The sequence below is a fragment of the Paramacrobiotus metropolitanus genome, unplaced genomic scaffold, assembly GCF_019649055.1.
Source record: "Paramacrobiotus metropolitanus isolate TYO unplaced genomic scaffold, Prichtersi_v1.0 Parri_scaffold0000319, whole genome shotgun sequence".
In the NCBI taxonomy this organism is placed as follows: Eukaryota; Metazoa; Tardigrada; class Eutardigrada; order Parachela; family Macrobiotidae; genus Paramacrobiotus; species Paramacrobiotus metropolitanus.
The window spans coordinates 16606-39452 of record NW_026570539.1 but is presented as its reverse complement, the minus strand read 5'-3'; the positions used below and the strand labels follow the sequence as shown (position 1 = coordinate 39452).

The following is a 22847-nucleotide window of genomic DNA, read 5'->3' as shown; positions in this document are numbered from 1 at the left end:
CATCCTTCGCAGGAGCTCGGATTCCCGCCCAGAGGCATGTCAGAGGCACATGACTGCGCCTGGTGCATACGGCCCACCATGGACGTACTGCACTCATGCTTGCCATATCGCCTCTCTCGCTGTACGTACGTGTGCTGCACTGCTCATATCCGCTGAAGCGGATATATGCAGCGCACACTGAGCATACTTGCTCTCTCGTCCCTCTATCGCTGTATGACTCAGCGTACGCTCGCGTTGGATTGAGTCCAGTCTGCGCATCATCACACAGCTGATGGCACACAGCACGTGCTTGCCGCCAGTTGCTTCTTTCACGCCTTGACGAACGCTCAAGAGCTCTTCTAGCATTCACTTGCTTGCTTAGCCATCAGTGCTTTGTTTTTGCTTTCCCTGCTATTACGCAGCATTGTTCCCTTTATTTGTCAATAAAGCACATTCGTGATCTCCTCGCGCTTGCCTGTTACACTGATGTTCATCCCGAAGCATTTGCCAATATGCTAAGGTGAATTTATATTTATTTTTCTCATTTCCAGTTACCACAACCTCTGATCGATAATTTTCACGTCTAAGTTCGATTTTTCCAGCTATCTGTATACCTACCGCGTTGATCTCAACCGCGAGACGGTCTTCCCTACGCTGTACTGCGCCGACAGATACGATGTGCCAGGGCTCGTCGATGCCTGCTTTCAGTTTGCCATCTGCGCTCTTGAAGCGCGCACCTGCTTAATGCATTTGGGCTTGGTACGAGTCTTTGTCTTCATCGCTCCGTAGATAAACAGTATACGGCTCCTTGATGAACCCGGTGTCTTATGACATTTCATTTTAGGCAGTTGAATGGCAAGCTGCAGTCTTCGTGGAACCCTGCTTAAAAGTGATAGATGTTCATGCCGAAACTGTTTTACACTCCGAATATTTCAAGACACTGGACAAGCGAACACTGGAGCTGATTCTGCCGCGCTGCACATTGCAGGCAAAGGAGAACAGCATTTACGAGGCAGTCGCAGCGTATGTGTGTTGCAAGTTTGTCACAGATCAAGTTTTAGCAACGTGTTTGTCGAAAAGCTTGATCGTCCGCGGGCATTATGTGTTCATTAAGCGGAAGTAATTTACTAGTACTTCCTTGGTAAAACTGAATTACCGTATGCTATCAATCAGTGTCCCCCTAATTGAGTACCTCTTGTAATACAGCCCCCTCTTGACCATATTTTGAGAAAAGCCGCGCTTTTGAAAATTGGTTTACACCGAAATAAAGTCCTCTCCTGGAGTTCTTACAAAAAATTCAAACCCAGGGACACTGATTGGTAAAATGCGGTAAGTTTTCCGGTAAAAGGTTCCCAATATGGCACGATTTTTTTTATATAACACCGAATCACCTAGTTGATAGTTCGGCATTTAAGCATTGGGATGGGACGGAAAAACATATCCGATTGAGTTTAAACTGAGAATAATAAGCAACAAATAATTTATAGATGGGCTGAAGCAGCCTGCATCCGCAATAACGAGGAGCCAAATGCTGCCAACCGGCGGCGAATGCTGGGCGGACTGCTCTTCCTTGTGCGATTCCCGTTGATGAGCGAGCAGGAACTGCAGGATGGACCCGTTGCGGTGAGGCTGAGCAATTAGCCACGTCATTTTGCGACGTCTTTGATGAAAATAGAGTGGGAATGTCGTTATTGTGCTATTACAGGGTGGGCTGTTACTGTCAACCGAATTGTTGGACCTTTCCCTAACCAAACACGCCGCAGCGCAGTCGAAAAAACCACCGTTTTCGGCTCAGCCACGGCAAATGCCGTCGACGTATGATGGCAATTTTTGCACACTGCCGGACACCGTAACGGTTGTGTTGCGACGTGGCGAGGACGGTCAACTAGGATTCTCGATAGTATCTGTAAGTGTTCCCGTGTAAGGGCTGCAGTTCCGAATTGAATTGCAGACTGTATGAAGCAGTGCTGACTGAATTCTAACGGCCTCGGGCAAATTTGATACTGCACCCCTTTTGTATGACGGCGGACTATTTGTCAATCCCTGCAAACCGGTTGTAACCGCGCAACGAACTATTGACAGAAAACCGGGTTGGTTATAAAACTGACTGCCACGTTCGTTGCGTAACCGGGAAGGCTCCAGCGTCGTACGAGAAGGGTTCACCATCAAACTGTCACGAGGTACTGACTTGAAAAATCGAAAATAATGCTGTGTTTAGGTTGGTGGGAATGGAAAGTGGGCTGGAGATAAGCCCATCTTTGTGAAAACGATCGAAGTCGGAGGAAGAGCCTATGATGACGGTAAATAAGCGGTTGTAAACTTGTGCATTGCGGAGCAGCCCGATATGCCAGCCGATATGAAGACGGCAGGGCTCACCCAAATTTCGTCGACTAACACTTCGTCAACCGACACATTGTCGAAGGTACTAGGGCGACTACAGATACTAAGCGAAACTTTAGAACAATAAAAAGAATAAAACAAGGTAAGAAAACTTTAGAACAATAAAGAAAACATAAGAAAATATAAGAAACATGAAAAGACCGAAAAAACCTAAGGCCTCGTCCCGAATTCAAAGTGAATCTCGTTATGGTACGGTTGCTCAACCGCACGAGGTGGCTGTATGCAGTGGCCACGCCTACAGATACGGTACGCGAACCCGTTCTATTCGAGAAAAAAGCGCCCATTGTTTCTTCATTTAAAAGATGTTTTCAGGATGGGTGTTTTTTGAATTTCAAAAGGCCATATAGTCCCAGAGACCATGTATTTTAGACGTAAAAATGTATATGAAAACGGGCTCCATAAGTATACTGAAACATGCCGCTCGAAAGACGGCGTGTTGTGCTCCGACGATGTCTAAAGCAAGTCAAAAAATTGCTTGCCGTAGAACCGGGGAAGCCACCTCGCGAGGTGGAGTTGCTGTATCGCAACAAGATTCGCTTCGAATTCGGGACAAGGCTTAAGACGGTTTTGCTAAACACTGACTCGACGTCGTGACGGTTCCATATTATCGTGTCTGTTCAACCAAATGACGGTCGACGAAATGGCGGGTCAGCAGACGGCAGCACTGCTCTATGGCTCTACTTTGTGCACATGCGCTAATAGCCTAATACCAACGGCGAATCCTGCATAAAAAATTCAGAAGCTTAAAAATGGCTAAGTTTAAATAGGCTTTAGTATGGTCGGTTGATTTGCAGGACGACTACAGCCTGGCGATCTCATTATGCCGGTGAACGGACAGAGTTTGAAGGAAGCCACGCACGATCGGGCAGCCAGCGTGTTGCGGAACGCCGGAAACGTAGTGGTCTTGGACGTTATTCATGTGAATTTGTATGTGTCTGCTCACCATTCCTGTACCACTCCGAGTGGATGCTCATGGATTGTGCTGCGGGAGAAACTTGGACTACTAGCAATAAATAATCAATGATTGGTTAAGTAATGTTAACAGTTAAATAAGCAGCAGTTGGCTAAGTAGTGTTAACCAATTGGTTATATGCCATGATTGTAGAACGACCGCCGATATAAGCAGCTAGCAGCTACTACTCTGACTCTTGTTTTGCTAGAAGTATTGGTTTCTTCTCTCTTATAACTGTGTGAAACAATCTAAACTGGCAGTTAAACAACTGTATCTAGCAACCGGTGTTTCTCGATTCTCGTAATTCCAAGTTTCCAACCTTGGCTACTCGTATACTGGAGACCTTACATTTTTCGCCAACAGACATAAATACAATTCGGCTCGTTCAAGGGCTGGAATAGGCATTGTTATTTGCAATGCTCAAGCAGCAGAACTTTTCGTTTTGCCGGGTAAGACCCCGAAGAGATTATAATATGTCTCTTTGGGGTCTTGACCAGGGCTCTTTCTTCCTCTTATACAAGTAATGAAGAACAAATATTTGTGTTTCCAACAGGGTGGAACTGAAATCCGTAATACTAATACTTCATCCGTAATTCTGCTACAATAATTTGGTTATTTCGGCGCTGTTTAGGTGCCGGACATGGACGCCGCGACTGTGGTCAGTGTGTTTGTGAGAGAGGGTACATCTTTTCGAACTCCTCACAGAAAAACCCGTAGCGGGATGATCTCGCATTAGGTTGTTACAAGATAACCGGAACAAAACAAGCGTCTAAAAACTACATATTAAATAAAGGGAAATTATCATGAGGGTAACGTAAAACTAATATAATTTTCATCGCATTTCTGCCGTCAATTTGCCAAAATGTTAGCTGTCGGTAAAGCGTAGCAATCTCTTAGCAGTTTTCATATCTAAAACGAACGATAAGATATCGGTAGAGGTATCCACTGTACTGCAATATTTCTATATTCGCACTCCGTAAATTTGTCAGAAAGTTATTCTCAGCTGCATAAGAGTCCGGTAAGTACATTTACTAATCGAGCCAAAGCAAAGGTCAAGCTCACATTACTTTCAGTCGGAACAGGCGATAGAAGGCTTACAAGCAGCATGCATACTTAAAAGTTTTGTTTATTTGTTTTATATCAGCCAAGTTGCAACTGTTTTTTTTCTTGGAGAATTTGTTGACTTCAAACAGGTGTATGCAGTTTGATATAGCGGTGGGTGCATAACAAATACTTATTTCCTAAAAATTATCTCACGCAGCTGGGCAACCCAGGACAGTATTAAATTAAATGGTTAATTTAGGCAAAGGCACCGCAGAGAATAATCAAAGTTTCGGAAAAACACCCGGTATAAATGACATCAAGTTCTGTGATTCAACAGGTTACGTTCCAACAGGAAGTGTTTACAGAGAACACGCCGGGCGGTACGGACAACCCTGTCCAACCAGTGCGTATTTCCTCCAGAGTTGTGAAATTTCTCACTGCGCAGTCCACCACTAAAACGCTGCCAGCGGAGAGCAGAGTAAGATAGTTGCCAATGACAGCGATCTCTCCTTCTCGGCGCACACCCACCAGATCCGGTTTCCGTCTGAACAAGTTCCGCAACCACGCGTACGAGCAGTTGCAGCGCCGTTCATACACCTGCTGCATTAACTTCCCTCGTTGCGGAAGCGTCCCGTACTTGTCCTTCGCGAACTCCTCCCTTTCTATTTCGTATTCCACGTGATCCAGATCTTCCTCCAGATTCAGTGTACGAAGGTGCGGCAGATTGGTGAAGGTGTAGGGTTCTATGGACGCAATGGTCAATTCCGAGAAACGATCCGGCGGATCTGCGGGAGCCGGGAGAAGTCCCGTTCCCCGATACGCAGATCCAGCCCCACGGCGAATTTCAAGCTGATCAGATTGGATAACACCCCGGCGTCGTACAAACGCCTGGTGGCGGAGACACCGCAATAGTTGATCTCCAGGTCGATTAGGTTGCGCTTGATGGGCTGCAGGACATCCGGGTGCAGAGCGTCCATGCGGTGGCTGAGATCGGCTAACATGACCGTCAAGGCGCGGTCACTGTGGTTGCGGAGGAGCTGGGTGAATACGGGAATTGTTGTGGAACGGTTGCCGAAACACTGCACGTTCAGGTAGGTGCTGTCTCCCTTTTCCAGCACAAAGAAGCCGTGGATATAGGAGCAGTGGATCGAGCAGCCGGGGATATCGGGGCATTTCCACGGAGGAAGAGGATCACTGCGAAATGCCGGAATTGCTGAGGTGGAAAACATGGCTGGAGCCCTGTTGGTGGGGAAGACAGGGCATTCCGTCTCCAGTGTGGCATTTGCGTCCCGTGATTGGGTGGTTTTGTCTGTACTGACTGCTGAAAAGCTGTAGCATATGAAGATGTGCGTATCCATCTTAATAGCTGACAATTACAAACATGAACTTACCGTGCTTGATGAAGGCGCTACTCGTGAGAGCTATAAGGACAAAAGCGAGGAGTTGATGAAAGTTCATGACGATTTTTCTGCTTTAAAATACATACGCTACAACAACATAATTATACTATAACCCGCACCATCAACCATAGCTGCCTTGCAGATGCAGTGTATGCATTCGTACAATTTGTTGTCAGGAGCCACGCCGCTTTAAGAGTGCATCAAAAAGTATTACGCCGGTTATGCGTTAGCCTCTGGCAGCCGGCACGAAAAAACACATTTAAGTACATGTACGGTACACTTACTGTGGCAGTATCTTGATTATGCGATCCCGTCGATACAATCACACGGCAGTTGTCGGAAGTGATTAGCGAAAAACAGTGTTTCATAGAACCCTGCCTGCTCCGAAATTATAGGAAAACATGTATTCGTACTGAGAAATGCTACATTCTTATATACTCATATTTTTGTGTACTGGTGACTCGCAACCTTTGCAGCTAATATTATTATGAGAATGTATACCGGCTTAGTTTGTATTAAATTTTTGTAGTCAACACAAAACTATTGTGAGTCGTCTGAACTCGGCTGAAGAGTAAGCAAATTTCAGGGAACGTTGAGTGCGAATCCATCGAATGTATAAGACGCGTTCCTAGTGGTGAACATATTTCGCGATTGACGCATGATTTAGTATGCTTAATTATATTTGAAAAGGTTAAATGAAAGCGGATCCTACAGTATATTTAACGCCTCTACCGTAAACTGCACACTTTGTAGTCATCTTAATTCTCAAATAACATGAACGAGCACTGCAACTCGAAGATGCGTTTTAGTGTAGGTACTATAACCAGCGTCTGCAAAAATTTATTAGGCATATAAATCAACTATTAAATTACCAATTATTGATACAGAAGTATGTTTTCCTTCCTGTTCCCGCTTTGCTGTTGGATCATTGTGGTCGTCGCAGCGAACGAAGGACATTCTGGATAAAATCATGGTAGGGACCGGGATGGAAGTCTACTGTGATCTCGTCCTTCTTATCCGCACTCCATTGAAACTTGTAAATTCCTCTGCAGTGAAATTGTACGCACAACATAACAATAATTAAATTATAGGTGCAACGCAGATACCGGTAGTTATGGGCTCACTGTGTATGGTCCTCTATTACGATCTCTTTTACACGTTTCAGAAACCGCTCCAGGAAGTCTATGCATCCCTCTGCACTCCACGTTGCCATGGTTTTCTGCAAAACGATTATAAAGAACATTTTAATGAGACTTGATTGACTATGAAAGTTTACGAACAAATGCTAAAAAAAACACAGCCGTACTTTGCGATTGTTTTACTTTACTACAAGCTTGGCCATGACTGCTTTGCTTGTTGTTTTCCTAACAGCCCGATCCATTTAGTTGGATGTACTCAGCATTTCATGAATCAAACGGCATACAGGAGGCTTGGTTTGTAAAGTAAGCTGACATATTTGGGATTATGTTGTACGAGTTAGTGTTTGTTTGTACGTGTATTCCCTGTTGTACCAGAGATGACGTATGCTGTCCGTGTTCTTATCGGTAGCCTCCGATCAGAAGTTGCGCTTCGTCGTCGGTTACTCGGATAGACTTCGGCAGTTTGGGTGTGACTTGGTTTGAGTGAGCGTCAGTGTGATTAAAATGAGTAACATCAACTTAATCCTGTTGGTGTTTGTGCAGTGATTGACCTTCGTTTAGGAAAAGCAGTAGTGTGTACTGTATACCTAGGCGGGAGTTACGTATTGCTATTAATTCCTGTTGTGTGGTAGTGAGATCATGTGTAGCGAGACTGTTTCCTACGGAAGTAGGCCACAGGCAAAACCAATCTCCAGAGTTTCTCCTCTGCTGACTGCGGTCAGGACCGTCAGGTTGGTCGTAGTGCACGCGGCGCGTGTATTATGTCTGTACGGTAATCCATGCACGTAAACGTAGTATAATGGATCTATACAAAATGTGTCCAATAATCGCAGTCTGAGCACATCTCACCGGGTTGGTTTTGGCCTTATCGGGAATCTCCGCAGTGTCAAACTCGTCTATTTTCACGCATGTCCCTTTTGGATTCCAAAGACCAATGATAACCTTGCTCACTCCAGCAATACATGCCTGGGCCCAGTATCGGGACAACTTGTACTGGCTGCAAATACCGGCAGAAGGCGAGCCATCAGTAATACAGTAATACAATATTACCATTGCAAGGCCACGACAGTTACTTGTATTTCCATTTTCTGCTTGAGTTCCGTAGCTTTGTCGTCTTTATTTCAACGTATTTTCCGGGCGCAGGCGTACCAGAAGCATTCGGATCCTGACAGTCTATTTCTGCTCCAAATATCACGTTGATGCCGTTTATGCGGCGCGCCAGAAATGAGCAGAAGTGGCGCCTATTTTCCAGTGGACTGTCCAGGGTTGTCTCCATCTCCACTGGATGTGTCATGTACTGTTCAAACTTCCTCCCGCTAATTAAAAAATCCAAAATTTACTAATGCACCTAGTAAGCAAGTAAAGTTTGCAGAGCTAACAACTGCACCCAAAGTCATAATGGGGAAGACGTCGTAACTCGTAAGGGAAGTGACATGAAACCGGGAACATGGAATGGAACCAAAATTAATAACACCTGTACACGCCAGGAAACTTTTATCTTCGTGCACTAAAAATCGCTGTTTTGCATTTTGCGCCGCACTAAATAGCCAAATTTTTTTATACGAATTACATTAAAGCCGTTCGTGTGTGCAACATGCAATTGGGTTGCTCCCAAAGAAAAAGAGTCCCTACTCCCTAGTCGTTTGAAATGCAATTGCAATTTTGCAAACGCTGGTCGGAACCTGGTTTCGTCTCAAAACAGTCTTCATATTTTTGCCCGTTTTCTAGCAGAATTTAAGGAAGACCGGTTTTACCAGAGCATTAAGGATTGCTTTGGCTTACGCTAGAAACACCGATCGTTACTCCGCACTGATGCATTTGCAATTAATGGTGGACGCTCGGCTTAAGCGCATATGAGCTGTAAGAAAAATCGGGGCCGGAAGTCCAGACATAACAGTTTAAACGTCACGCTTAAACGAGGTTTCGCCTCAGCCACCATTGAGACAGAATGCAAGCCTTTGGGAATATCACGAACCAAACGGCAAACGACCTGACTGAGTCACTCTAGTGCCGTGGAAGCGGTGCAAAATGTTAAAATGCATGGGATGTGACATGGGTGTGTACGGATGGCCCTTTCACATAATTATCGTAGCAACCTCCACCCAAGCTGAAAGCAGCGGCGCAGGCCGAACGGAAAAAAACCGCGAAGTATTGACGATCACCCAGGACTACCTGTTCCGTGCTGTGGGTGTGGAGACTATGCGATCATTCGGACCGGGAGCCTCCCGGCTGACCAGCAAAGTGGGCAAGATGACATAGCAGGAAGCAGGTGAGATACGTGCAATGGAGTACGTACCTGCGCCACAGGCTCAGCATCGAAATTCAACGTGGAAACGCGGCATCCATCCTGAGAATAACACCAGCCTCGGCTAGTTTAGATCAAATTTTCTCTTTAATTCGGTGGTCAGTTTCCCTTGTATGTTGATGCTTCTTTTTTCAGATGTTTAATTGACGCCGGTATTTCTATCAGTACAGAGCCTTTGGTACGTTTGTTTGCGCTTAAGCCTTTTGGAATCTTACTGCAGCTATATACCTACCCAACGGACATCGCGCGTGCAAACGTCGCGCTTGCCCATGTATGCAAATTATTTGGCTAGAGATTAGAGAATTTCATATAAAATGGTCAATGCAAAAGAGTGAAAGAGTGTTTCCGAGTGAAGGAAAGCGAAAGTTCCCGTGCATGCTTGTTACACCTATTTGGTGCTATGCACCAGACAATACTCTTAAGGTCATAAAATTATAAAATTATACGAATGTATGTATGTACCGGTACGTCATTAACTCCTCTTTGAACTCCAAAGCAGCCAATTCCTCCTCCGACAGCAGCCGCTCATGGTATTGTTCCGGATATGTGTAGCCGTCTAGTGCCATGTACAGCACTCTGTCGATCTTGCAAACCGCAATGATCCACCCAATGCCAGCGGCTGAAAATGTAAGTAAAATCATGCATAAGTAAATTACAGTAGCTAGACTGGAAAGGCACTTTAAATGCGTTCTGTAAGATACAGAGCGGGAAGTTCTGTAATTTTTCGATCACACCCCCCTACCGCTGATTGGACGGCCGAGTTAAAATGTTCTGTATCTAAAAGGAACTCTCCTGCTCCGTTACGATAAAGAACTCGCTTTTTTCACCACAAGTCAAAATAATAATTTGTCAAAAGAATTCGTTGTGAATTTTTTCATGTGCCAACTGTACGTAGAAAATTGAGTTTTGAGTTTACCTTTGAATTTTGATTTAAATTGAGTTTAGTTTACCTTGGGTTTTGAGTTAATATGTTTTGAGATACGCTATTACTGTAGATTAGTGTAGAATGAGCACGCGTCCAGTTATCAGAGCAAAAGCAGTAATGGTTATCATCAATAATGCGACAGAAAGTGATGGCACCCAGGAGAAACCCGAGCGAAAACAAAGACCCGCTTTGGTTGGAAGAAAGAATGCGCAGATTTGTTAAAAATCTTCAAATAGGAAATGGAAACTACGTGTCAAAAAAGAAGTGTCGAAAAGCAAAACAAAGTGTGACTATCTGAAATCACCGACACATGGTGAAAGATAAATTTAAAATTAATTCGAATTAACTATACGGGCACACATTTTGAGTTAGTCTCGATGCTCTGTAACGCTCTGTAAGATTCAGTGGTGCAGGATTGGTAAATTCACTTTTACAGAACTTCCGGCTCTGTATCTAACAGAACGCATTTAAAGTGCCTTTCGAGTCAGCCTAGTAACCTGTACGTTCCCAGTAATAATAAGCCGCACATGGCTGCAGTAATCTGCAGTAATCATTGTGTAGTGCAGTGGCTCGAGTGGCGTGGCGTGGCTTAAGTGTTTCGTCACTGTTTTTTTAACGACGCAATTGCAAAAAAACGGTTCAAGATATTTGTAAAATTTCAAGTACTATGAATAGAGTACCTTATGCCGAATTCGGTAAAGAAGAAAACCGGAAGAAAAACGGTTCGTGGGAATTGTAGTTCACGGTGGTCACTTTGAACGACCATCGCCCATTCACTTACTATAGGTGGCCAACCGAACGACCGTACGGGTAGTACATACATATTAAAATTATCCAGCTGAGACCTGAGAAGCAAAATAAGATAGCACCTAGCAGCAGCTTCGACCTTCGACAAAGCTTGGAAGAAGGCACATAACACGGTCACGTAGCCTCGGCAGCTCCGCTTAACAGAAGGGCGCTCAGACTTCTGTCTTTTGATAGTCTGTAGAATTTATTACGTAAGTAATTCTTGGTTCAAGCAAGATGTGTGTCAAAAATTAAACGACCCTCAATGCTAGTGAAGATTTTATTTCGGGTTGTGTTTATAAACGCGGGTTGGATTAGTAATTAATACATGGACGGCATCACGTCCATCACTCGTTTCAGGTGATTAAGAACTGCATCCCGTAACTGAATTAACACAGGATTACAGAACGGCGTCTCACCTATCATCACTCGATTTTTTCAGCACTCGGGTCTGCAGTACATAGAGCAGATCTTGGCTATTCATCTGACCTTTTGGGGCTTTCACATGTACCGCTGTGAGCATAACCTCCTTCAGGGTGGAGCTCCAACAAATTATTTCCGGCCTGCAATTGAAAACGATATACGAAAAGTTTACCTGTACTGTACCCGTAAACTAACCTAAACGCTCTGATTAAAGTCTTGAGAGAATTGACCCGGTAAGCGTTTACGTACATTCAGGTTTGTTGGATACAACGTCTGCTGTTGCGCACTCATATTGCCTATATCCACCTATGGCTCGTTTCGTACCCTTCCAAAATTCAACCCATCATTTTCCGCTACGTTTTCCTAATATTTCCACGTATTTCACCGGCATTCGTTCGTGTTCTCCCTGTATTCCGTTTTATCCGCGCCGTAATCATTAGTTATAATTGTCTCTCTGCAATGGACCCTGTATACCCCGTATTCCACTGCTATTCTTGCGTGTTCTGCTTGTACAATATTCTTCCGTGTTCTTCCATGTTTTCTTCGTCAGATTACCGGCGGAATACAAGGACGAACAAATAACGGTTGAATAAGCGAGAATAATGGGAACGCGTATCGAAAAATGATGCATCAAATTTTTGGAGTGGTACGAAATCGTCCATATATCACTCATACAGTCACACCAGCTTTCTATGTTTTTTTTCTTATGTTTTTTATCGCCTACAGTACGTTGCAGTCATGCATCACTGCATGCCTCCCACGTGGCGCGGATAATGCATTTCAGACCCGTATACAAATCTTTCGGTTCAGAACTCAAGAACATTTTGATTGGGAAAAAGTAAAAACTATGCAAAAGCACGCAAATGCAACAGTTGCAATCTGCACAGTGCACACACCTAAGGGTAGATGCATGCGATATGCCAAATATTTACCATGCCATTTTGCTTACTTAAATAAAAACCCGCCAGACTGCGTGCAGGTCAGTATAACATATTACTTACGCAGCGTTATGGAAATCATCAGGATGCTCACGCAGCCAGTTCAACAAAATATTCAAATGTCTGTTCTTCCGAGCATCCTGTGGCTCTTCAAGACCGGGTAAGAAGCCATGGTTCAAGTCTAAATTCAGTCCTCGAACTCGGACCTCACCGACGTTTCCACGACGTTGTAAGATTGGCGGATGGGTAAACAAAACTGGGTTGCTGGAAAAATTTCCGATTTCCGAGACGGTGTCAGAAATGTTTGTGCGATTGAGTCCAGGTGTCGATTGTGATTGTCCCCAGGATTTAATGCATATTTTATGCATCGCAGTTCGCAGATTGATCCTCTGAGACTCTCACGTTCTTCCGATGTACAGCGATGTATTCCGTACCAATCCTTCACAGGCGTTACTGATTTCCGTCGATAAAATGTTACTTACATGAAACCACAACAAGATTAGGCACTCAAAAGGCTGCTGATTGAATGTTGTACTATAAGTTTTAGCAAGTACATGAGCAATAATATTTGTACCGACATAATTATCACTGCCGTCACGTACTCACCGGCTCTATAAATATCCCCCTTGGGTATATTACTACCACATGCTTCGCACAAAAGTAAACTAGCTGTGCTTTAATTAGATACTACAAGCTCAACCTCGGCCTCCGGCCTCGGTTGAGAATTTTTAGAATTGAAGAAAGTAATGAGGTAGTTTTAAAAATATTTAGGAAAAGGAATTTAACTGGATTGGAAATGCGGTTTGTTTTGAATTTTCATTGTCGTCATTAAGTACTCAATGCTACAGAATTCAGCTAAGTTAGTTAGTTATTTCGGTACACGGTTGAAACATAAAAGTGTAAATTTCTTTTTGCTTCACTGTGTTTTCCCGTTATGGTACAATCACGTCGCAAGGCGTAAAGCAAAATTGCGCTTAGCATTAGTAACCTAGTGTTACGCAATAGGGAGTATGTTGTGTAAATCAATAATTGAATTACGTTGATATCTTATTATAAATATAGTAAACAGAGCTATAAAATTAATATAAAGAGGCAACCATAAATATTAAACATATACATGTACTAATGAAAGTGCCATCGTTAAAATCGTCGTCCACAAAGAAGGTCGAGCCAAATAGCATATCGGCAAAAAAAATTATTATTAACATATCGACTGAATCCCTCCTCCTCTGTCTGACCAAAAAATTCCCTTTTTTATATGACCGGTGAAATCCTTTACACCTCCGTCTAACCGCCAAAAATCCCATGCTTACTATCTGACCGGCAAAAATCCCTGTACTTCTATCTAAGCGGCGATAATCCCTGCATTTCTATCTGACCGGCGATAATCCCTGCATTTCTATCTGACCGGCGAAAATCCCTGTACTTCTGTCTGACCGGCGGAAATCCCTATACTTCTACCTGACCGGCGAAAATCCCTGTATTTTTATCTGATCGGCGAAAATCCCTTCCCTTATCTCTCATCAGTTATACATTTCCGCTAATCAGCTATTAGTTACCTTATGTTAAGCCAGTCAGCGAAATTCGTCTTGGTCATGCTTTCTGATTCGAATGACGAGAAGATAAAAAAACTAAAGTCAAAAGGACAAATAACACGATTTAAGCGCTTTTTAAGCTATCGTAGGAAAATCAGCGCCGAAAGGATAGGAGAAAAATGAAGAAAAACGGCCAAGTTAGCTCTGTATATAAATAATACATATTTTTACAAATATGTACATGACTACGTGTACATAACCGGGCTACCCCTTACGCTAGTGTCACATCAATCAGTCTGTTTTACGTTACGCCTTTTTGCATTTCTGTATTTCCACTATATCCACAATATTAACAGTATTAACTAACGGTATAGTGCTCTTTGGCTCCTAAATGTCGTTGTACCGCATGCTGTTAGTCAGCGGTTTTCGTTCGAAACGTTTCGCATTTCCGCCAATCCTTTTTTATTCGATAAGCCAATCAGCGACATTCGTTTCGTATGCGTTTTGTCAGTCGGAGGACGAAATGATCGAAAAACAAAAGTCGTTGACGCAAACTACATGCTTTTAGGCGCTTTTCGAGCTATCGTGTAAAAATAAGTATTGAACGGTGTAAGAGTAACTGTTTCAAAATAATAATTATTTTCATCTGCTGCATTCAAAACTTGCATTCCCGTAGAATGAACCAACCGAGTGGACAAACCGAGCACGTATGTGTGTGTCAGTGTGTATTTGCTAAATGTATGCCCTCTGGCTTAACAATATGCATAATTATAGTATACATGTGTTCCGTACATATGCCATGAGTCAGCGGTTTAGGTTCGAAAGTTACGCATTTCCGCCAATCCTCTGTTACTTTCTAATGATCGACCTATCAGCGAAATTCGCTTTGGAGCCGTTTCGTAAATCGGAGGATGAAAAGATCGAAAAACGAAAGTCGTTGCCGCAAACTACATGGTTTTAGGCATTTTTTGAGCTATCGTGTAAAAATTAGTGTCGAACGGTGTAGGAGGAGATGTTGGCCGAAAAAACGGCTCAGTTAGCTTTGTATATATAACACAGAGCTCATAATAGAGCAATCACTCTTAGCATATCACGGTGAAAAGAAACCTCAGTACTTCAGCGTGACTGCATGAGAAACATAATAATATAGCAACGTTATCATCAAAATTATCATTTAATTAACGAATTTTTTTCTTCTTCAAATTGGTGTATTGTGGCTTTGATTTGACCAATTAATCTCGACATTACAGTACAAAAACGACACCATTTATATAAACCGGCGCCGACATCGTTGTATTCAACAGGTTTCATGAACCGTTAGTGAGCTAGCGTAAATTAAATAGGATACGACTAATAGTTGCTGTATAACGGAACTGGGGGTTCGGGATCATCACCCGAAACTCCTTTTAGTGCCCTCTGGGTTCGAAATTCTGAACCATTGGGTCCGGAAGTTACCCGCCTGATAGCAAAAATGGGCGCAAAATATGGAGCGCTTCTGTCTTCGCAATTATGGACGCAATTCTGTCGAGCTTCGCAGCGCTGACATGCTGTTATGTTAACTGACTGTTTTCCAAATAAACATAGTTATTTAGATCATGTAAAGGATTTTTTATTTAGATCATGATAACGCAAGGCGTTGCCGTTTGCTAAACGTACTAAATAGATTTATGTACACAGTAAACAGCTCGATAAGCGATAACACGATTTTACCGTATTTCTACTCTAGTTACCTGTAGACTCCTGAAACCTTGTGTCTGTTATGCTGTACTTCTCAAAAAATTATGAGCTCAGTGAACAGATATGAAATCCAGAACAAGTCGCTGACAGACTCTTTTGCTGGTTATGCCACGATTTCCCGACGACGACAAGTGCAGCTTGAGGGAAGAATACCGGCTACGCTGAGTACCCTCACGCATGCATGCGAAGATACAAGTAATGTACGCGAAAAATGTCTGGAACTTTCCGGTACCCCGTAGTCTATTACCATGAGAACAGAGTCGCCAACGCGCAAGGTGAAAGCTGCCACTAAAAAGCTTCGTTAGGAAAACTCCGATGGTAGCAAGCTTGCTCTGTATTAATCGCAAGCTTTGGCTTTGTCGGCAAATGATTCTGCTTTGATCGAAAGTGATATTTTGTTGGGAAAGTGATTTACCAATTGGCGAATTACCTACTACAACTTAGTACACCTAAAGTGGTGACCCGCCATTTTGTCGACCAAAACCTTATCGAACGCCCTTGATGACGACCCGTCACAAAGTCGACCAACCGTTATGCTAAACTGTCTCAGTTTTCTTAGATTTATTCGGTTTTTTGGTTCTTACGATGCAACGTCTTAGCATTTAAATACAGCGCGGGAGTGCGCTGTCTGTGACGTCCACTGTTCCACGTTCTGATGGTTTAAATGCTATTTACTTTGTGTTATAATGTTTTTCGTGTGTGATATTTAAATTAGTTGCTAACAACTAAGACAATAAAGAATGATCTCACCGATTTACCGTAGCCGTTTCCTATGCGGTTATGTACGGTTTGACCGCACCGTACGGTTTGCCGCCTCTATGACGAAGTATTAGTCGACGAAATGCCGGTGAGCCACCAAAACTACTTCACTTTGCAAACTCTGCCGAAAAATGCGCCAAGACAAAAAAAGTGCTTTCACACCGAATTAATTTTTTTAAAAATTAAATTTAATTATTAGATTTGATTTGCCCTGAGCAAAAGCGTACTCTGCCCCAGCAAATAAGAAGTGCACAGTGGCGAACTGAACCAGAAAAACATCCAGTCAAGAGAAATATTTAAAGAAAATTAAAATATTTCACAGGATGAGCAGCTACATTCCACTAAATGCAAGCACGGTATTTCAGTACGCGCAAGTGCACTTTCCAGAACGACTGTTGTTATCCCATGCATTACCGGGAAATGTAAAGTAGCCACGGTCTGGTGCAGACGATGTAAAGGTCCAGCTAGTACCCTGGAAACTGTTCAAGGAGAACAGTTGCAGCGAGCATCCATATTGCACCCATGCTGAGGACATCACATCACTGCCACCAGCACCAAAATTTATATTGGCGCCTTTCAGGAACTCATACCAGCCCCCGGTGTAGTTGGGTTCACTCCACAATCTCGCACAGACAAATGATTTTCCGTCTCGTGATCCTGCAAGACTGGCTGTTCCGTGTTGGACAGGCACTGCTGCTTCCAGATCGTGGAACGTGGCAACTGGTTTTCTGGCAGCCGGATGCTGGAACAATGACCCACTTGGCACAGCGGAAGCTGTGGTTCCTGCTGCTAACAGGAAGACGACTAGGAGAAACATTATAAGTAGGTATGAAGTGCTTAACAAGACGGCTGGCTAATTATAAAACGTCTTCACTCAAAGACTGAAGTGGATAGCCGAACGTCGGGCACGTTTAAATACGAAAACGGTCACCCTGACTGCGTGATCTTATTGTGTTGTGCCGAGAACACGCACAATAGGTTGTGAACAACCACGGCAGCGTTTATCGAAACATTAAGTACGGTGAACAATCGAACCGTTATCATATCATATCCTTGGGTACTGTGTAAGTCGTGTTAGAAAACAGTAGCTGGTAGCTGCATGACGGATTGTCTTTGTCTTCGTGAACGGCGCCACTAGTGTCTCGCTTATTGATAACAAAACCCGCTGATCGTGCGACAATGCTACGTCGTACCTGGTAACATGCAATGGAAATAACCATATCACTTTGGAAAATTCAGTTTGTTCAACAGTTCTAACAAAATCCAGTTTGATCAATTTTCCGTAGCACAGCAAGTGGTGCGTATTGTTTAGCGCCGCCAGATTAGCAGAATAATTGAACATGGACCAAACCAAAGAAAAAGCACGAAGACATTAAATTCCTCATTATCATCCGTTGACATGTATCCGCTCCTTGTTGTAATTAACACATTTCGTGATTTGACCACACACTTTAAAACCGTGAGCTGACCCAATCCCACACTTCATCTATCAACCGCGCAGCTAGTTAAGGAAAAATTTAATCAGTAAGTACTCCGTAAATCAGAATGAAAACCTAGAATTCGAGCCATCTAAAAACGACATTTCGCTGTATTCTCCACGAATAATCAATAACGTACAGCATCTGTAAAACTGGTTTTGTCAGTTGTTAAAGTATACGCAACACACAGTTAAGAAGTAAAAATAATTAATGATTTTCAGCCACAGTATCTGTGATTTCCACGTAACATCTAGCAACTTCATTTTAAACCCAAGTGCCAAACACATACCACTACTGCTGTCAACTATTCAACAAAGCTGTCAGAGTAACAAGCGGCGAGCAAAAAGGTTTGATGATCAATTCCCAGCTACTTAATCCACCTTGAATACTTCTAGGGTTTCAGGGTCGACCAACACAATATTTACCGCGATATCCAGAGGAATAAAACACCGCTTCTTCGGCGGAACTGGTTTAACTTTGCTTTCGAAGTAAACAATCTCCGCTTTTTCCTTCAGTTCATGCAGTCCATTATCCCGACCGAATTTATATGATCCCCACAAGTCGCGATCTTTTAAACCGTCAAACAAACGGTCCACACAGGCCTGCTTCATGTCCACGAGGTTATACTTGCCGGCCACGCGCCACAGCTCCTGCAGTTCCTTGCGCTGCTTCCCCTCCGCAATCTCCCGAGTGTACACATACGTCACCATCGCCTCCAGGATGTCGCCGCTCACATCCACGAAGTACACCTCCCCGTTCAGCGGAGCGCGAGAGCCCTGGAACATGGCCAAGAAGACGGGCGACTGATGCGCCATCATGACACGCTGCACCGGAAATCGGCGTCCGTCGTTGGAGACCAAAGTGCAGTCGGAGAAACTGTCGGGACGCGGCAATAGACGACGTTCTATGGCCGGACGGGAGAGGCGGTAGGACAGTTTGACGTACAGGTAGCCCGGCAGCAAGGTCTGGGCGGGTTTGCTGTCAGGAGCCAATGCAGAGCAGTAATAATTCTTGTTGATAACGACACGATTTGGATGTATTTCCCAGGAAATCCAGACAGCCGGCTCCGACGAGGCAGACGGACTGTGCCAACACAAAGAACGAATTATATAGGTAAATAAATTTCTAACGTAAAATTCGCGTGGCCTTAAATTTTAAAACAAGAGTTCATACCAAAAGCCACGCAAAAATATCTTGTGTTTGACAGAATGTGGACACCCAAAACTCTACCTACATTGTTATCATTAGTAACTTTACAACTGCTACAGCATAAGCTTAACAGCACAATAAAATTATTCTACGCAAAAAGCGTACCCAGAACTCGAATAGATGTTGCTGCTTGACAAGATATAAGATCTCCTTTATAACTTCAAACAACAACAACCTGAGACCATCCTGCCGGCAGTCTCACAATTTTGGGGCAAAATTTTGAGGCTGTTACCTGATTGTGACCTCCACCAGAGGGCCGTAGGGTTCATCGTAAGCATTTTGGCGCTCCAGCCAAGCCGTGTGAATGCCCTGCTCCTGGCTAACCATCAGTATCAGTGCCCACTTGGATGCCGGGATTTCCGGATAATCTCCTTGCTTCTCCACAGTAAATTTTGCCGTGTACATTTTTGCATTTTCAGAGTACCAACGGCAGACCGCGAGTGTTTCGCTGGCAATTTTCTCCGCAATGATGCAATACTGAAAGGTCACCAGCAAGCCCTTAGAATCCCTGTAGGACGTGGCTGCAGGAATTGGGTACTCCATTATACTGTACAGATAGAAGACCAAAAGCCCAGAATGCAGTATCGGTGGATGTGTGAAAGATTCAAATGGTGTTTTATACTGAAATTCCTTATACACAAATTTTCTTAAAAATACAAAATTGCTGATGCCAACTAATGGCTAATTTTATATCTCATTCAATAAACTTGACGAGGTCGCTGTCCTAATAATGAGCCAGAGAAACTAATGACTGTATCGACTATCGAGCAAGAGGATACAACAGCGAAAGCATTGCCGCACAGCCGGATAATTTCCCGGTATACGCTTTGTTCTCGTGATTTTTTTGTCTACATTTCAGTCTGCGGTGGCTGCGGAGCGTGTGCAATTTGACCTCTTTGGGGCAAGCGCTTCTCTAGCTTTGCACTAATTCACTGAAGTGCGAGGACGAGACCGACGAGTACCGTATATCCATCACTTGGATATACGGTACTCGAAAGTCGAAAGTGGTGCCAAGTCGAAACTGCACTTTTCGTAAAGTGAGTCGTATCCGATTAGGATATAACTCACTATACGAACAAGTGCGATTTCGACTTGGCACAACAGGTATTTTTTGTCATTCTGCCGCTAAGTATGAACTTTGAAGTTTTGATGCCGGTAAGTTTGAAGTTCTGATGTTACCATCCGCTCACCAAGGTAACTACCCGTGTCAATATACCGATTTTACGCACATAATAAAACAAAAACACGAAAATGAGAAAGAAGCACTTCTCCTTCTTTACAATCTACAGTAATCTGCAATCTGCACACACCAGTTGGTATCAGCCTAAAAGAAATAAATACACATAATAAAAGAAATAAATACACATATTGATTTAAAAAATACTAGACATCGTAGATATTCCATTTGGGACGGGTTGATAACTGCATGCGTAACACGCAACAGCAAGAACGTTAGTCAAATAGAGTTCATTATACGATAGTATTCAAGCAACGATGCATTTGTCGGCATTCTCCCGTCGAAAGTCAGCCATACTGCGAGCGGGTTCCACTCCCGGTACTTCCTTAACAACTCCCTGGAAGTAGACCCGGAAACCTAAGACATACTGCTCAGTCCGCGGTAGCTCATTTCTCTGGTTATTGTGGTGCTCGTTCCACGTGTGCATGGAATCAAACCCCGCCAGCTTTTCGTTTCGAAGGTCTTATAGGTCACGGTCTCCACACACATCACCCGGCATCCGCTCTCTCGCACCCACCTGTCCAGCCGCTCCTTCACCACACTCAACCGCTCCAACTCGGCGTTGTGGTACCACCCGGGATCCCGGGTCAATCCCGCCACGAACAACCGGCTGTGAATGGTGGGAAACGCGTACACCGGCGGCGATGCGGACTCCTCCCGGGGTGCGACGAAGGCCAGCCGTAGAAACCGCCAGTAGAATTCATGACACTCCACATCCGTGTAGCAGGCATTGTACAGGTTTAGGGGTTGCCCCTGTGAGGGAATATAGCAGTACCTTAGCGATATTCTACGTACTTCATATCTTTACTCGTACTAAGTCTTATTATTATTCGCTTGTACTTTCTAGAACGTTCTCTGTTACCTGTTTTGGGTTATGTTATGGTTTCTACACAAATGCGCTTCACGCCTGTATAAGTCCGCTTCACGCCTATATATGTCCGTTAGTGGCACTGTGGCAGTGCTTTCACGCTCTGTTCTCATTCTGATTTTTGCAGTTTTGGAATAGAAAATCAAAATCTTAATTTTAAACTCCGAGACTGCTAAAATCAGAATGAAAAACCGAATGTCGTCGGAGGAAACAGAATGGTAATTTGTCCTCTGAGGTGCAGATTCTAGCTTCGCGTAAATGCGAAGCCTTATCTATGCCACATCGAGATTATCACGGTAATTATTTCTATCGTACTGGTATCTCTGTCACCTGTTTATTGGCGCGCGTCAGGAGGGTCTGGATGTTCAGCAGCCGGACATTGCCCGGCATCGTGCTGGCCCACTGGTTAAGGGCATGCAGTACGGCCGGAAACTGTTCCCCACGGGGATATGACACGAGGCCACCGGGCTCCAGCATGCGCGGGACAAAGTCCACGAAGCCGATGTCCTCGTGGACGGGGTGGGGCATGGTTTCGTAGAAGATGCGGTACAGTTGGATGAAGGTCTGTTTATGGAGGCCTTGAAGGGCGGCCATGCAGGTCTTTTGCTTCCACGCGCTGGCGTCCGCGTCTATCTCACCTTCTACACCGCGTATCAGCAGCGTTTCTACGCTGAGGATACGGCCCGCAAGAGGGTTGCGGCGTAGCCAGTCGTTGGTCTGTTGGGTCAGGTTGGAAAGCGTTTGACTGCAGCTGGGAGCGACGGAGGGCAGGAAGCTGACATAACCGATTTGCTGCACCTGTGCACAAGACCTTCCGCATGACCCACAAGTTCATTAACATTTTTAATTATAATTTTAAAGTGCAAAATTTTCTGGAGATCGGTCCAAAATGGGACTTTTGGCACATCGATCTGAACGCATTTAAACTTTTTGGAATTTTCTCACAGCCGTAACTCACGAAGTATGTTGCGCGCACAAATGATTTTTGCGCCTACGTACTGTACACAAATCACCTCGCTTAGGCTCGCTACAGAATGTTCAAACTTTTTTATAAAATTAAACAAAAAAGTGTTTGGGAGTGCCCAGAAGGGATAGCTTGCGTTCATGTATACGAATTTGATACCATGTACCGGGTCACTTCTCTTAAACAAATTTCGATTCCACATTTGTTGGACAGTTATTTTAGATCTTATGAATATGCGGATGCCGTATCTCTCCACGGTTTCGGCATTCTCGATCTGCATGTCCACGTGAACTGCGTACACTTATACCTTACCTGTTCTGACTCGTGAGCTGCGCGGTGCAGCAGCCAGATCCTGAGCGCTTTGACGAACGGCTTAGCGGTCTCGCCGACCTGGCAGAACTCGCTGTGGTCGGGATGGTGGACGTGGTCTCCCTCCACGTGCAGCTGGATGGTCTCACACGTGACGATCTTCATGTGCGGCTGCTGGCGAAGGTAGTAATTGGCCGGGGCGATCAGCGTGGAAAATGGCTCGAACTCCGGCCAGTGCAGCAAGGAATCCGAACGAAGACACCTTGGAATGAAATCCATGTAAGTCAAGCCGGCACCGGCGTTTCTGGTGGCTGACGCTTCGGATTCCTTGGCCTTTTGGCCTACCATCCAGTGCGTGCAGAGGAGAGAATTGCTTTGCACAATTTTTATTTACCGGTGCACGGCAATTAATCTGGCGCTTCGTTAGCTGCACAAAATCTGTACGCGGTCCCAATCTGAT

At 44.2% G+C, this 22847-nt stretch overlaps 3 protein-coding genes across 8 annotated transcripts; 1 reads left to right on the top strand and 2 right to left on the bottom strand.

Annotated features, from left to right (window-relative positions):
* The first annotated feature begins 326 nt into the window (after positions 1-326).
* On the top strand, positions 327-3583 carry LOC129602067 (BTB/POZ domain-containing protein 6-B-like). Its single transcript, XM_055501022.1, has 7 exons — positions 327-499; positions 582-738; positions 824-1002; positions 1467-1602; positions 1685-1885; positions 2198-2279; positions 3174-3583. Exons 1-7 carry the CDS (start codon positions 492-494, stop codon positions 3401-3403), a joined length of 993 nt encoding a protein of 330 aa, XP_055356997.1. The 5' UTR covers positions 327-491; the 3' UTR covers positions 3404-3583.
* An 897-nt stretch (positions 3584-4480) lies between these two features.
* LOC129602061 (decapping and exoribonuclease protein-like) lies at positions 4481-17313 on the bottom strand. 6 transcript variants are annotated; one of them, XR_008692350.1, is made up of 9 exons: positions 12355-17313; positions 11350-11493; positions 9682-9838; positions 7988-8230; positions 7764-7911; positions 6900-6994; positions 6648-6821; positions 5767-5796; positions 4481-5696 (listed from the first exon to the last, which is right to left on the bottom strand). XR_008692350.1 is itself a non-coding variant. In XM_055501018.1 (7 exons), the coding sequence occupies exons 1-7, from the start codon at positions 12657-12659 to the stop codon at positions 6701-6703; spliced, it is 1143 nt and encodes a 380-aa protein (XP_055356993.1). In that variant the 5' UTR covers positions 12660-17313; the 3' UTR covers positions 6167-6700. The 6 variants fall into 6 exon arrangements, 1 of the variants encoding a protein (XP_055356993.1); XR_008692348.1 differs by having other exon boundaries at positions 4481-5704; positions 11420-11493; XR_008692346.1 differs by having other exon boundaries at positions 11420-11493.
* Positions 17314-20493: 3180 nt separating this feature from the next.
* Positions 20494-22358, bottom strand: LOC129602060 (uncharacterized). The gene is made up of 3 exons (XM_055501017.1): positions 22245-22358; positions 21445-21912; positions 20494-20999 (listed from the first exon to the last, which is right to left on the bottom strand). Exons 1-3 carry the CDS (start codon positions 22356-22358, stop codon positions 20604-20606), a joined length of 978 nt encoding a protein of 325 aa, XP_055356992.1. The 3' UTR covers positions 20494-20603.
* Positions 22359-22847: the final 489 nt, after the last annotated feature.

Excerpts from the sequence above, each read along its gene's own strand:
- LOC129602067 (XM_055501022.1), top strand. Across the intron at positions 739-823 it reads GCTTAATGCATTTGGGCTTG|GCAGTTGAATGGCAAGCTGC; the intron begins GTACGAGTCTTT and ends ATTTCATTTTAG. Across the intron at positions 1,003-1,466 it reads ATTTACGAGGCAGTCGCAGC|ATGGGCTGAAGCAGCCTGCA; the intron begins GTATGTGTGTTG and ends AATAATTTATAG.
- LOC129602061 (XM_055501018.1), bottom strand. The coding sequence starts at position 12,659 with ATGCATAAAATATGCATTAAATCCTGGGGACAATCACAATCGACACCT. Across the intron at positions 11,494-12,354 it reads GATGATTTCCATAACGCTGC|GCCGGAAATAATTTGTTGGA; the intron begins GTAAGTAATATG and ends TTTCAATTGCAG. Across the intron at positions 8,231-9,681 it reads GAGGAGTTAATGACGTACCG|CGGGAGGAAGTTTGAACAGT; the intron begins GTACATACATAC and ends TTTTTTAATTAG.
- LOC129602060 (XM_055501017.1), bottom strand. The coding sequence starts at position 22,358 with ATGCAGATCGAGAATGCCGAAACCGTGGAGAGATACGGCATCCGCATA. Across the intron at positions 21,913-22,244 it reads TGTTTAAGAGAAGTGACCCG|GTGCAGCAAATCGGTTATGT; the intron begins GTACATGGTATC and ends TCTTGTGCACAG. Across the intron at positions 21,000-21,444 it reads TGACGCGCGCCAATAAACAG|GGGCAACCCCTAAACCTGTA; the intron begins GTGACAGAGATA and ends ATTCCCTCACAG.